Below are 16,021 nucleotides of genomic sequence, written 5' to 3'. Positions count from 1 at the left end.
CCAAGACCAGAGAGCTGTGTAAGGACATCAGGGATAAAATTGTAGACCTGCGCAAGGCTGGGATGGGCTACAGGACAATAGGCAAGCAGCTTGGTGAGAAGGCAACAACTGTTGGCGCAATTATTAGAAAATGGAAGAAGTTCAAGATGACGGTCAATCACCCTCGGTCTGGGGCTCCATGCAAGATTTCACCTCGTGGGGCATCAATGATCATGAGGAAGGTGAGGGATCAGCCCAGAACTACACGGCAGGACCTGGTCAATGACCTGAAGAGAGCTGGGACCACAGTCTCAAAGAAAACCATTAGTAACACACTACGCCATCATGGATTAAAATCTTGCAGCGCATGCAAGGTCCCCCTGCTCAAGCCAGCGCATGTCCAGGCCCGTCTGAAGTTTGCCAATTACCATCTGGATGATCCAGAGGAGGAATGGGAGAAGGTAATATGGTCTGATGAGACAAAAATAGCTTTTTGGTCTAAACTCCACTCGCCGTGTTTGGAGGAAGAAGAAGGATGAGTACAACCCCAAGAACACCATCCCAACCGTGAAGCATGGAGTTGGAAACGTCATTCTTTGGGGATGCTTTTCTGCAAAGGGGACAGGACGACTGCACCATATTGAGGGGAGGATGGATGGGGCCATGTATCGCGAGATCTTGGCCAACAACCTCCTTCCCTCAGTAAGAGCATTGAAGATGGGTCATGGCTGGGTCTTCCAGCATGACAACGACCCGAAACACACAGCCAGGGCAACTAAGGAGTGGCTCCGTAAGAAGCATCTCAAGGTCCTGGAGTGGCCTAGCCAGTCTCCAGACCTGTACCCAATAGAAAATCTTTGGAGGGAGCTGAAAGTCCGTATTGCCCAAGCGACAGCCCCGAAACCTGAAGGATCTGGAGAAGGTCTGTATGGAGGAGTGGGCCAAAATCCCTGCTGCAGTGTGTGCAAACCTGGTCAAGACCTACAGGAAATGTATGATCTCTGTAATCGCAAACAAAGGTTTCTGTACCAAATATTAAGTTCTGCTTTTCTGATGTACCAAATACTTATGTCATGCAATAAAATGCAAATTAATTACTTAAAAATCATACAATGTGATTTTCTGTATTTTTGTTTTAGATTCCGTCTCTCACAGTTGAAGTGTACCTATGATACAAATTACAGACCTCTACATGCTTTGTAAGTAGGAAAACCTGCAAAATTGGCAGTGTATCAAATACTTGTTCTCCCCACTGTATATATATATATATTTAATTTTTTACTCAAAACACCCGTGGGCCGGATTGTACCCCTTCGTGGTATCCGGGACATATGTTTGACACCACTGCTCTAGTCTATTTGATTTAAAAAATTATACCAACCAGCAGTTCTATCCCTAAAATAAATACAATCAACATTGCCTCCTCAAATCCACATTACGTCTATGCAGTTTGATTTTGTGTCTTATTCTGCTAAAGATACAATCACAATTAAAAACAACTATGACAATGAACATCTTAGTCTGCATAGTTTATTCAACAATATTACTTCTGAATAATTCAGGAATTAAATTATATATGTTAATTATGGGCCACATTATTCAAACCTGATATAATTTCATCTGCATTTTCATAGTTATTATAATTGCAAATCTCATAATAGAATACTTTTGATCATTAAAAAAATAACTCTACCGTGGATGTTGTCAATTGAGCACTATAATTACAATAATTCTTTCCGGGTGTTCCACAAATTTCATAGAGAATGGAGGCCGGAAAGACGTTAAAAATGTTAGCCTGAGTGTGGTCTGTGAGTAAGAGAGGAGAGGAGAGGAGAGGAGAGGAGAGGAGAGGAGAGGAGAGGAGAGGAGAGGAGAGGAGAGGAGAGGAGAGGAGAGGAGAGGAGAGGAGAGGAGAGGAGAGGAGAGGAGAGGAGAGGAGAGGAGAGGAGAGGAGAGGAGAGGAGAGGAGAGGAGAGGAGAGGAGAGGAGAGGAGAGGAGAGCCTGCCTGGGTGTAGCCTATCTCTTCTCTCTTCTCCAGAGGAAGTTAATGATGGTACAAGGACATTTAATTATGGCACCCATCTTAAAGCTTCCCCGTCAGCATCACTCAGGATCATATCCGGAGGAGCTCTATGACCTCCTCTTCTGTCGCCCTCCATGAATCAAAGCTTTCATTACATGCTGACACTCTTGTCCTGCATTGGCTGGACGATGTGCACGCACCCTGGGAAAGTGATGAGGCACAGGAAACCTGACGAGTGACAGATAACCTGCGTTGCAAGGCCGGCCCTACTCAGTCTGTGGCATGGTGAGTGTGTGACGGTCTGCTGTACCCTGCCCTGCCCTGCCAGTCATGCCAACCTGCCTACCCTACCTAACTATGCCATCTCAGCAACCCCTCAGCCCCTCACCTGGGGTGGCAGGCAGCCTGCAGAAGAGAAATCGCTCCCAGCAGATGGGGCCAGTAATTTTAGCCGGCCCGTCCGAGCGTTGTGTCCTTGTCACATGTCACTTACTCTTGTTTTCTGGTCTGACAACACTTCAAGACAGGGCCTTTCAGGTTGGGGTGAGACACAAAGAGACAGGGTGAGGAAGAGCTGACGAGGCCTCTCTTCTGCTCTCCTCGCCCTGGCTCAGGCACTCACAAAGACACAGCACTGGAGAAGAACCAGATAAAGGGCCCACAAAGACAGCCCCCCAGCCCTACAAAACGCTGCGGCAACCCCCCCCCCCACGTCACTCTTCCTTTCACACACACAGTAGCCCCAGGAGTTGATAAAGAACCCACTCCATTCTGACAAACCTATGCAAAGAAACTGCATTTTACAAAGACCATTTGTAATTTTACAAAATAGCAGACATAATGCTTTTACTGAAAAATGAGGACCTGTCATATTGTGTGGGAGAGAAAAAACTTAAAGTGGAGAGGAAAAATTGAGAAAAATCATGCTGGCCTGGTTTACGACAAGTAGATAGCTCTATTGATTTCCTTTTACCAGCAGCTGTCCATCCCTCACTGTGGTGATTATACTGACCTATTTCACAAAAAAATGGCTGTCTATTATGGATTAAACCAAAGTGTCCCAAAAAAATATTATTATTTTCACGGAGCAAACAAATAGACTAAGATGAATCATGATCTATTGTAAAGAAGAAGAAAAAGAAAGGATGGTGAGTGTTCAATGTTGTTCAGGAAGAAAGAAAATGCAAGCTTGAGCTCCATGCTGAGAATTAAATATGTGTTCAGCAGCAGAACAGGCTTCTCTTGGTTGGGGCACTCGACGCCCAGCAGTATCACCGATTTAAATCAATCATAACAAAATATGTCATTCTCAAATCTATTTTATAACATAATAATGATTCAGTTAATGCTTGCATATTATCTGAATTAACAAAAAAAATATTACAACTGCAAGCATATTTGCATTTGCATTTAATACAAAAGTACACTATAAATACTATGAATGAATGTAATAGTTTTCTGTTTGTATTTTCCTCTCTGAGTCTAAGTACTACTGTATATGTGATGCAGCAGTATATGAGTGTTGTGTCTGTCACTCGTGGCTAGTAGTATCTCACTGTGTAGCTCTGGGACTCAGCCCCAGCTAAATAATGTACATACGTACTGGATGCACTTCCCACATGAGTGCAACCAACAAATCCCTGCAGAGCTGAATCAAGGCAACGATGTGATGAAACACCTTCAAACAAACACTGAGCAGGGAATATTGAGCTATGCAGAGAATACTCACTCTGCCCCAGGCTATTCCACAGCAGTATGCCTGTTGCCAAGCAAAATTAGATAGCAACTGGGACATATTATTCTTCCAAATTGGCACTGTACAGCAGGATTAAGGACTATCAATCTAATGATCGATTAAACACAAATATTTAAGCTGAGAGTAGCAATAAATAACCCCTCTCAACAGAGGAATAATAGGATCTGATGTGTCATAATAACAAGTTAAGCAGATGTTTAACATGGGGAGGTAGCCTAGCGGTTAAGAGTGTTGGGCCAGCAACCAAAACGTCACTGGTTTGAATCCCAGAGCCAACTATGTGAAACATCTGCCGATGTGCCCTTGAGCAAGGCACTTAACCCTAATTGATCCTGTATGTCGCTCTAGATAAGAGTGTCTGTAAAATGGGGAGGTATTCATCACCTAGTCATGTCAAACACACCAGGAGTTGTGGTAAATAGGTGCTAGTAGTACATCTATTTACTGGTAAAATAGACCTACCATTTCAAAGGCATTAGCTAAAACTATAATAGCATATGGATCTATATTGTGATAGATTTAATGATAACATGCTATTTTCCAGACAGTTTTCAGGTCTATTGTGTGTGCTGTGATGTCTAAATCATGTGGTTGTGTTGAACAGAGGATCACTGTGTCTGTCTGCGTATCTCTGAGGAGGGCAACTCAATACACAGAGCAGGTAAATAAATGAAGATGCAGGGACGAGGCCATGTTTCTCAATTAGTGGAGGCTGCCTCTCGTCACAATGGAGATAAATACACTCTTGAGTACACTCATTGTATTTACGAGTCTGGGCTGTATAGTCTGTAGAACTCTCTCCTCTCCTCTCCTCTCCTCTCCTCTCCTCTCCTCTCCTCTCCTCTCCTCTCCTCTCCTCTCCTCTCCTCTCCTCTCCTCTCCTCTCCTCTCCTCTCCTCTCCTCTCCTCTCCTCTCCTCTCCTCTCCTCTCCTCTCTCCTCTCATCTCCAGATCTACATCTGTGATACTGCCTCCCTCTGGTGATTCTATACCCAGGCAAGACATACAGTATGTATGGATCTCTAACCTGCTCAAATATGATAGGAACAAAATAGTATTGCCAACAGTGTTATCCAGGCCTACTGTATTTACTGTGAAAACAGAGTTATCCAAAGAAAGTTTGACAAATATCCCCGCAGAATTCATCTTGAGAAATCAATGGAGTCATCCATATGAATACAGTACAAGACAGATGCACTGTAACAATGTTTCAACATTTCATATAACCCACAAACAGTAGCCTTTATCTAGGTGTACATTTTCTGTGCATTATTCAGTGTTTGGCGTTACAGGAGAGCTGAAGTGAGAAGATGAACCAGGTAATCAGGAGATCTTCTCTCTGAGAGGAAGAGCAACATCGCAAGACAAGCTCTCCGTGCTCTCTGGCTGCTATGTCGGTCCTATCAGAGCTGTGAGAGAGATAGGTCTGCTTCAGTCTGCTGATGGGAGATTGGAGGTGAGACAGTTAATCTGTCTGTATAATCAGCTAGTCCATCTGATCCACATGTCTACACCATGTCCCTCAACATGTTTTAACACAAACTAATTATCTCACAGGTAGACATTCTGGAGAGTGTGAGAAATTATGGTGGTTGGTGGTGCTCCTTGTAATGTCAAATATTTCATTAATAATATCATAATACTGTAAAAGCTGTTCATATTTCCCTGCTCCCCAAAAAAACATACAAAAAAAGATATTTAACACTATTGTATGCGCCTTGATGGCATGACTGTTGACCACTATTTATTTAAATTCCACTTCAACTACTGCTTTGTATACATCAACATTTAGTTGTTTAAATACAGCTACCAAACATAGCCATTTAGGGCCCTTCTGCAGACCACTTTGCCTTGCAGTAGCATTAAATAAACACAGCCTATAAAGCTGTCAGGGAAAATGTAAAGGAAAACCATACTTGATTCCTTACTGAGAATTATAGCTTTGTGGTAAGAGTTATATGGCCTGCTGGAGTTGGACCACCCCTAATGGTGGATAGAGTGAGAGGCCGCAGCCCAGGGGCCTCATTTAGAAACCGTGTGTACGTACAAAATATACCCAAAAAATTTGCATGCACCAGTTTTCACGCGAAAGTTTGCATTTATAAAAAACAATACTTGACGTGAGAATGTGCTCACCTCCCAGCAAACTTTAGACCATGCGTACACACATCTGCTAGTGGTTGAAATGTTGTATTGCAAGCTGGCAAGTAAGTATGTTGTGCAAATGGGGGATATGATGAAAATCTTATTCATAAAACATTTAAAACAGGAAAACATATTAACAAGAATGCAACCATTTGCCATTAGTGAGAAGAGTTTTTATTATAAAAAATAAGCTGACATAGGAATCTTTTTCCTATTTATTTTAATTTCATAACCATTGCAGAATATATTCCTCACCTTTTCTGCCCGTGATGGGTTCATATTCCCGAAGGAGCCATACACAAATTACCATGTGCATCTCTCATTTAATTGGACCTAGTAGCCTAGTAAATTGATAGGCTATATGTATTTCAAGTTTTGCAATATCATAGGCAGTGCGGTTTATAATACCGGTATACAGTCAAATTTAACAGTGGCTCTTTAACATTGAAGTAGGCCTATGTATCAAGTTACGTTTTTATTGGCACGTGCACAAGTACAGCGAAATGCCTTTCTTGCTTGTTCTCTCCCAACAATGCAGTAATGAATATCAGTAGTCACTATAATTAAAACAAGAAAGTAAAGTAGAACAAAACACATGAGAAATAGAACTGTAACTACTGTAAGTAGGCCTACTGTAATGTTTCACAATTTGCGGGCAGTCCATTAAATTTAGCTTGGAGGAAAAGTCGATGCAAAACATTGTTGAATTCAAACGTTCTGCTGACAGGTCCACAACAATTTGAATTGTTTTCTCATTCAGAAACTGACAGTCCTTTTCCAGATACATCATAAATTACTGCTAAAGATTAAAACATTCTGCCAACACAGTAAGTAGACCGGTAGCTTATGTAAAATATTTGACAGTATGGGTAGACTACGGTATTGCTGTGCGATAGCAGCGCGACATCGTTGCCTATTTAATCTCAGCCCTATAGCCTACCAAGGCAGGACATATAAACCCAATAATCTATTGATAAACGTAATATTGAATAACTATTCGTAGTTTGCATGCCGTGGCCTAATGCCAATAGTTCCACATTATACAGCAAATAAAGGGCGTTATTGACACAATAAAAGGTGATTGGAGGCATTTTCCAGGCGGCGTTTTAATGCTCGTTCATGCGCACACAGTTTTACGACAGGTATGATCTATTACAGGAAACATGCGTATTTATGGCGTGCGCCAAGTTTATGAATCTCAATATTTTTGTACGTGTGCAGATTTCTCAGAAATGGCACACGCAGAGATGTAGTGTGAAATTTACACAACAGTTATAAATGAGGCCCCTGGCCTGTACATTTACTCTCATTCTCTATCACAGTCTGAAGAAGCCATGATGGTCTGCAGCACAATAAATGAAGTGTCCATTATCATCCAGAATATTTCACCTTCATAGGGCAGAGTACCTAGACATATAGGAGAGAGGAGGGGAGAGGAGAGGAGAGAGCGTCTGCCAGGGAACAGATGCCCCTGTAATTTATATTGATGAGGGGACTGGCTGACGTGGCTGCGTGGTGGGGAATTTCCAGGGGTTTGATCACTCAGGCAGGGAGAGATAAGACAGAGGCATTGGCTCTGGGCTCTTTGGGCTGGACGGGGATGGGGAGGGAGGTTTCTCCCTGAGTCTGCTCAGCTCAGACCACAGAGACACTCAGCACTGGCCAGCATGGCCCTGCAGGAGCCACTATGGGAGAGCCCGTTCTGACTGACTGAATGACTGACTGAATGACTGACAGACTGACTGAAGTGATGGTAGTCAGGGTGTAGTTGTAGTTGGTTGGAGAGACATAAATAGTGTAGCATGTAGCCAGCCTTAAACCCTTAATTTTGGGTGGGGCTATATCCACCTTATAACTTTAGTCTAGCCAGACGTACTAGAGCTCCCCTCCTAATCCACCAGATCTTCCCTCACAGTCTCTGTGACCATTAACTGGCCTTTGAACCTTTCCCTGTGCATTCACATCCTTTGACTTGGGACTATCACCTCTTCCTGTCTGCACGGCACATCAATCAGTGACTTGTAAAAGCACTTTACTTTGATTTCTTGACACAGATCAGATTTGAATATTTCTCATTGAAATGAAAGTATGCAGTCCGGCCTCTGCCAAGGACTTTGAACCCAGACTCCTAAATCATGCTCTTTGATTTGAGACCCCTTCCGGTGTAGAGGTGCTTAGCTCTGGTCTAATTAAGACAGCAGTAGGGTATCGGATAAAGGGTCAAATAACTTTGTATTACCTTACAGAGGAGGGGAGGCCGAAAATCAAACAAGCACACTTCAAACAACTCACTTCATCCATCCCTCTGGACGGGCAAATACCTTAACACAATCATCTACTTGACCTTAACGTTATTTTCAGAGACAGAGTTTACGTGGCTGCTTCAGTCAAGGGAGGACTAGAGGGCTGGCTAGTGCAGACAGAGGACCATTTCCTCTGTTGTGCTCTGTGATGTTCAAAACAGCTTTTTAGGAGTGTTTTACAGGGAGTGATCTGACCCTGCTCTCCCAGTCTGAGACAGTCAGACCACTCTTACAGAAAAGCCCTCTGGTCTTCCCTCTCCATAAGTTTCATCATGATGATCAGAGTGAAAGAACAGCCTTTAGGGCTTCTCTCCCATTCATCCAAACATAGACAGAGACGCATGTGTACACACAAACCCATGCACACACATGCATATAAATATTGTGTGGCTTCAGTTTACAGAGGCAGAGAATCTCTGAGTTGACTTACTGTTGTTGGAGTTTACATAGCATTCATAACACCATGCTGTGTCACAAACCATCGCTCTATCTCTCTCTGTATTTGTCTGATAGCATCTCTCTTTCAGTAATACACAGTGTTTGTAGTTAACTCAGCCTCTAAAGGTTACACACTAAAAACAAATGGTTCTATATAGTGCCAAATAAGGGTAATTTGGCTTGAAACCATAGAGGAACCCTTTTTGGTGCTATATTGAACCTTTTTTTGAAGGTTCTATAATGAACCATGCTCATAAGGTTCTAAATGTAACCTGTGAGGTGCTATAAAGAATCCTTTCCTAAAGTTATAAATAACCATTAAAAATGGTACCTCACTCACAATTTTGCCTAAGAACACAGCCATGAATAAAGAATGGTACCAACACATCCTCCGAGAGCAACTTCTCCCAACCATCCAAGAACAGTTTGGTGACGACCAATGCCTTTTCCAGCATGATGGAGCACCTTGCCATAAGGCAAAAGTGATAACTAAGTGGCTCGGGGAACAAAACATTGACATTTTGGGTCCATGTGCAGGAAACTCCCCAGACCTTAATCCCATTGAGAACTTGTGGTCGATCCTCAAGAGGCGGGTGGACAAACAAAAACCCACAAATTCTGACAACCTCCAAGCATTGATTATGGAAGAATGGGCTGCCATCAGTCAGGATGTGGCCCATAAGTTAATTGACAGCATGCAGAGGTCTTGAAAAAGAAGGGTCAACACCGCAAATATTGACTCTTTGCATAAACTTAATGTAATTGTCAGTAAAAGCCTTTGACACTTATGGAATGCTTGCAATTATACTTCAGTATACCTTAATAACACCTGACAAAAATATCTCATAACACTGAAGCAGCAAACTTTGTAAAGACAAATACTTGTGTCATTCTCAAAACTTTTGACCACGACTGTAGTGTAGCAACAAAAAAGGGTTCTGCTATGGTTATAACCCTTTTTGGGGCTATATTTTTAAGGTTATTTTTAGAAACTTTATGGAGATTAGTTCTATAAAGAACCTTTCACAATATCAAAGGTTATTTGTAGAATCATACAGGTTTTTCTATTCTGTTTTAACAGCCATATTATATTGTTAAAGTTCCACAGGTTTTATTATTGTGTTTATCAACAAGTTGAATCAGGTGTGATGGCTCTGGAACAGCTGGGAGCCCCTGAGGAGAGAATTGTGAACTATTGATTCAATCAATCGTTCTCAATTGACACAACGCCATACATGAGTTTTTCACAAGACAATTTCACTGACCATAGCCATACATAATGTGAACTAGTGTAACACAACAGATTAGATAAATTGTAATGACACTCTCACTCATGGCTGCACAAAAAGAGCTGTGCGCAAACCACACCCCAAAATATTCAAATGAGCCACCGCCCCTACATTTTAATGATCACTAAAAGAGGAAAGAACCCTTTTATGAACTGCAAAGAACTATTGAAGGGCTCAAAGGGTTCTCTGGGTCAGTATGATTCCACATAAAACCATCACCCTTCTCAAAGAACCCTTGATGAACCCTCATCTTTTTTTTTTCAGTTGTAAGCTTTGCAGAGAACAAAGAGGAGCTTCAGCAAACTGTTTGGCTGGGATATCTGAGCATGATTTCAGACAGTCATATGACTGCATATAATTTCAATTTCCTCTCTGGCGTTATTAAAATATTCTCTCCAGTTCCGTACACAGATAGGGAATAATGAAGAATTGCAATAATGAAAAAAAGTTGACTTGAGAAAATGTGAAAGTACAAGGTTATGTTGCTGTTGGAGGTCAATGTGTGATATGAGAACGGTATTCCCAGTACATACAGCAGGCCTACTGTAGTAACAGTAGTAATATAAAACAAAACAATCATTTAATCTTCTTTTCATCCTAAGCATAAGCTATAGGCCTATTGCAGTGTGTGATTTGAAAATGTGGTTTTATAAAAGCAGGCGAGTAATGTTATGTTGTTGTAATATGTTGTTGTATTCAATTATAATCATGCAATAATGTAGGCTAATGTACATATTTTAATGCGTTTTTGTATTAATTTAAACAACAAGTTGAATACATGTTATCAAATGATTTGTACTCACAGGTATGTGTCTTCTTTGCTACTGAAATACCTGAAAAACAGAGAGAAACAGATTTATTAAAACCTCATTACATCTGTAAATTAAGGACAGTCACACAATATCCCCAGGCCTAAATTAACCCCTTCGCGCCCCATGGCTGTGTTGCTATGTGACTGGGCTGCTGTGGCCCTGTAGTGCTCCTGTCTGTCTCTCGGCTAGATCACAGAGGTCACAGAGGACCCATGCAGGCTCAGGGCAGTGGTATGACTGGCGCTACTACTGAACAACCCATAGGAACAACCCTGGCAAGGTGGCTCCAACCCCACGGACAACAGCATCCAGATCGCGAACATTCATACAAAAACAAATCTACACAAACATGGTAATGCCCCCAAGTGAGACCTCACAAGGCCTATAGTCAGTACATGATTAAGTCTGTTCCCCAGAGAGGGAAACGGCAGCGCTGTAACCTCACTGTGAGTCAGACTTGTGTTCTGAGGGTGAGGCGGAGCAGGAGAAGGAGCGGGACTGGCAGTCCTCAGCTTTCTCCCTTTCGGGTGTCAACTCATCTGAAGAGCCTCCCTGGCTCTGGCTCTGTCTCCGGCTGCAGTTGCTCTCATCTGCAGCGTGGATCTAATGCCCTGGGAGCCCGAAGCGGGCCATCGCACAGCCAACCATGGGCCCCAGCGGGCCCGGATGCTCATGCTTTGCAGGGCGAGAGCACACTAATAGATCCCACATGTCATGCGGAAGCAATAGCACATTTTTCTACAGCATGCATCGGAAACTCAGGGGATGGCGGGCTGACATGATTCAATAATTCCTGTTGGGGGAAAAAAGAGCGACTGGCCGGAGATAACAATGTTTCAGACATGTTTGAGGGGAAAGACCAATGAGGGGGGGGAAAAATAAGCCCGTCAGCTTTCTGTACACAGAAACACATCTGATAGCAGGTCCATTGAGCAGAAAGAGAGAGGGGAAACTGTAGTGGGGTGAGATGATAACCTTGTTGGACTGTGATACAGGCAGCGTCACACTCTTAGAACCTAAAACGGTTCTACGACTGTCCACATAGGAGAACCCTTTGAAGAACCCTTTTGGGTTCCAGGTAAAACCCTTTCCATAGAGGGTTCTACATGGAACCCACAAGAGTTCTACCTAAAACCAAAAAGGGTTCTTCCTGGAACCAAAAAGGGTTATCCTATGGGGACAGCGGAAGAGCCCTTTTGGAACCCTTTTTTCTAAGAGTGCAGGACTAGCTAGCGTGGGATCATAGTGTGTGGTCAATCACGATTCATGGTATTATCTAGAGAAATAACCATGTTTTACCATTTCAAAGAGCAAAGTATATCCTTGCTCGCACCTCCAGCCCTGGGCGGGACATTCCCACAGTACAGGAGACTCCATTTGGTTCCTTCCACCCTCATGGCTGAAAGTGATTCAAACTGGACCTGACATTGTGAATATAATTGAATTAGTTTTTATTGACATGTTTGGATTATTTCAATAGCTCTTAAAGAGCTGAACAGTTTGACATGTGTTGTTGTATTGTATGTGTAATGGAATTTCCTTTTTAGTGTGACCAGGACAAATCTGTCTGTTGGGCTGTCCGCTTATCAGTAGGGCTGGGAATTGCCAGGGATCTCACGATACGATATTATCACGATACTTAGGTGCTAATATGATATGTATTGCGATTCTCATGATTCTCACGAATCTACAGTATATGTATTGCGATTCGATAGTGTGATTTTATTGCGATTCGATTTTCCAAACATATTGCTCACCATATGTCTGTTGCAGAGGGACAAGAGAGAGCTATGAGAAAACGGGTTTTGATCAGTCATCGAAATAAAAGGGCTGAGAACAAATTGGCTCCCTATTTAAAAGGAAGATGGGGAACAAGCTATGAAGGAACAATACTTGAGTTTTGGTGCAGGTACAGCCAACTAGCGCAAATTAATATTGCAATATTTACAAAACAATACGATACAATATATCGTCAAAAATAATATCCCGATATGTAACTATATCGATTTTTTCACACATCACTACTTATCAGATGGGAAAATGTCTGTGTCCTGTCGTTACATAGACATTTAGGAATGTGGTATTTAGATTAGTATCTGGGTGTGATGTCCTTTCTTTTGTTTGTGCCAGAAAAGTGCAAAGTAATGTTAATTTAGGTTGGGGGGGGTGAGTTTCCGTTTTTTTATGTATTATAGGTCTGTATCCTTTGGTTCATTGATATCTTGTCTGCAAGCTACAGTGTAGACACACTTTCTCTCTAAGAGATGATTCTGAACTGAAGACACGTGTAACCACGTAAGTCTTATTGGTGATAGTAATTTACTCTGTCTTATTTTGTAATGTATACCATGTACACTTCTATTTTTTAAGAGTTCATTAATTCATGACTAATACATCTATTAATTGATTTGAGTAAATGCATTCCTTGTTTATAGAGTAACTATTTGATTGACTATATGTTCATAATTGTATATTTGTAAATCCTAAATTGCAGAGTTATTTACACTACACATAGCAAGCATACGCTTGGGTTTTAACTTTACGTCTCTGAGCTAAACTTGACTCAATTAATTAATGCTGGAAGTTGGATTGGCAGGATTAGCCTTTAGTATCCAGACATCAATAATTGTATAACTGTCATCTTAAGTGTAATTATAAATAATAGGAATGGTGAGGCAAGACTATATCTGGCTAGACCCACAAGAGACACTTCTGGCCTATTGCATTTATTCACATGGAGTCAGATTGATAAATGTAGTTTATTATTCAACATAATTTTAACTCAACTACAAAACAGCCACCTAGGGGCCAGGGCTCTGTGATCAGGCTACAGCAATATTCCAGTGCTCACGGCCAAACACTGTCTGTCCAACTGTGACATTACGCAAGGATAAAAACAATCGGTAATCCTCCTTTAATATCTCAATCAAATAACAGGGTATTCAGTGTGGTAGTCAGTGTTAGCCTCATAGGCCATGGGGGAGTGTTGGAGTCAAGCCTTAATAGATGTGTTGGGCAGAAACAACCTCTGTGTGTTGATAGGCTAGATGACTTAGAACTCCACCACCATGTAAGGAACCTCTCTGGTTTCATGTTGTGGAAATAGAGTATCAGGAGTGCATATCAAAATGGGAGCTATTTCATGGCTTCCCTTCAGATCTTATAAACTGTATTATAGACACATAAAACAGACATTCTGACATTGGCGTAATCAGGCTCTGGTTATTGTTAGACATAGGATTCTAAGGCATGAGATACTCCAGATATTTTACTGAAGACGCGCAACACAATTTCACACATTGAAGGAATGGAAATTGGTAGAAAAAGCATGGCTAATTCACATATTCTGCCCATTATGTGACAATATTAAATCAGCTTGCTGTCCCACAGAGCTCGGAAATATATCTCAACATTTTGTTTCCCCCAGAAAAGGCAATGGATGAGACAAAACTAAAGAATGAACATTGTGTACCCATTGATAAGGGAATATAATAGTGATGCTCCAGAGCAGTGTTTATAATAGCGAAAGTGAGAGCAACATCTGTGTGTACCCAACAGTTTACCACAAGCCACAAGGATTGGAAAGCTACACACTCGGATGCGTTAAACAAGACCAAACTAAGAAGGTCCAGATTTTGTGCTCTTTGTGTTCGTAATTTTCTTATTATGGCTCCCTGTATCTCCCTGCACTACACTGTGTATTAGCCCTATGTATCTGAATCCTGTTGGCTCTGTCCTATCAGCTATCTGTCTCCCATCCTCCCCACGTCACGAACAGCCATTCTGTCAATGTCACTTAGAGATATGAAAACTAATCGTTACACCAAAAATGTACTTAGACATAAAGGAGGAAATCATTACTGTCAACAGAGTTCCAGGCTCCATGGCAGGGGAGGGGAGGAGAGGAAGGGGTGGACAGTTAGCCCACTTCCTCCGCTATGTGTCATTCAGAGCCCTCTGATTGGAGGTGGCACAGGGTAGGGGCTGGGGAGCCAATGGGTGAGTCAGGCTGTGTGTGTGTGTGGGGGGGGGGGGGGCTAGGCTCTGGGCACTGACATTGGTGTGTTGGGCAGAAACAACCTCTGTGTGTTGATAGGGTATGTCTAATCCACAGGATGGCAGGTTCAGAGGTCACTTTGTAGGTGATTCTCTCCTTAACATAAACAAGCTTGCTGTTACTAGACCATAGTAGAGTGTATATAAATCTATGGCCATTAATTGGTCCCTTTAGCCAATACATTTTGTTAGTGTGATACATCAAACTTCCCTCATTTGACTACCGAGCCAATGCATATTTCTAGTAGAGATTACCATTTGTCACAATGGAAGGAGGGGACGGCTGTCACCTTGAAGCCTTTGATCATTCTGATTCTACCTCACAGTGGTAAACATTCATAGCACAAGTTCTGCTCCTCAACACGTTCTCTCCTGTTTCTTCTCATGAGAATTGTCCCCTCGTCAGATCAGAAAGGAGATGGTGTGCAGACTGCTGGAGGTTAACCTCCACTACATCTATCTGCAGGGGGCACACATCCTGTAAACATGCCACTGAGACAGAAGTGGAGCGGGCTGGGGAGTGGGCTGGGGCCGGGCCAGTCAGCCGAGTGGTGCTTCTTCGGTGAAGACTGCAGCTCAAAGTGACAGCGCTGTAATGAAGTCTGAGGCGTGCGGCAGGCCGTACGTCATAATTCCAAGTTCCTTAAAGCCTGACAGGGAATGATTATCATGGATGGTTATTGTCACCTTCCCTGGGAGACGCCGGTGCATTCAGGGGTTGTTGCACCATGACATTCAAAGTTACAGTCTCCTTCATATAATGGAGCTGTTCTCTCAGCGCGCTAATGGGAGCGATCCATTTAACCTGTGCCAGAAACACACAGACGAGGAAGTTCCTAATGCGAAGCCCCTCCCGCGGGAACGTCACACTCTCCCCCTTGCTGCTCCCTGCCTTCCTGCTGCTTGATTCATTGACTGGCGCTCCTCACTTATCCTCATTCACTGCTCAGTCTGGGGAGACAGGGAGGCACACTTCCTCCAGTCCGCTTCCAGCTTCGCTCTGCTTGGCACGCCAACGCTCCACGCCCAATGCGCACAAGGACACGGCCAGCACAGACCAGACCAGAGCAGCACAGCAGCCCCAGCTACAGGAGGCCTCACAAACTGGTGCCTGGTAGGGAGTAGTGGGGTTTTCCTGAAATCGTGGGCTATTGGACCCAAGTACTGAGAGCCCATCAGTGTCCATTATTAGGGCCATCTTTTCTCTAATACACATTGG

The 16,021-nt window shown here is 42.7% G+C and overlaps 1 protein-coding gene across 1 annotated transcript in view; it reads right to left on the bottom strand.

Annotated features, from left to right (window-relative positions):
* Positions 1-16,021, bottom strand: part of LOC311137795 (nuclear receptor ROR-alpha A-like) — a 286,358-nt gene that overhangs the window by 80,624 nt on the left and 189,713 nt on the right. The window contains exon 3 of the mRNA XM_084172381.1: positions 10,738-10,767. Coding sequence (XP_084028507.1) covers positions 10,738-10,767 — 30 coding nt within the window. The remainder of the gene's footprint in view (positions 1-10,737; positions 10,768-16,021) is intronic.

This window comes from Coregonus lavaretus (assembly GCF_964263955.1).
Source record: "Coregonus lavaretus genome assembly, chromosome: 11".
NCBI classification, from domain to species: Eukaryota; Metazoa; Chordata; class Actinopteri; order Salmoniformes; family Salmonidae; genus Coregonus; species Coregonus lavaretus.
This window is presented reverse-complemented; position numbering and strand designations above follow the sequence as displayed.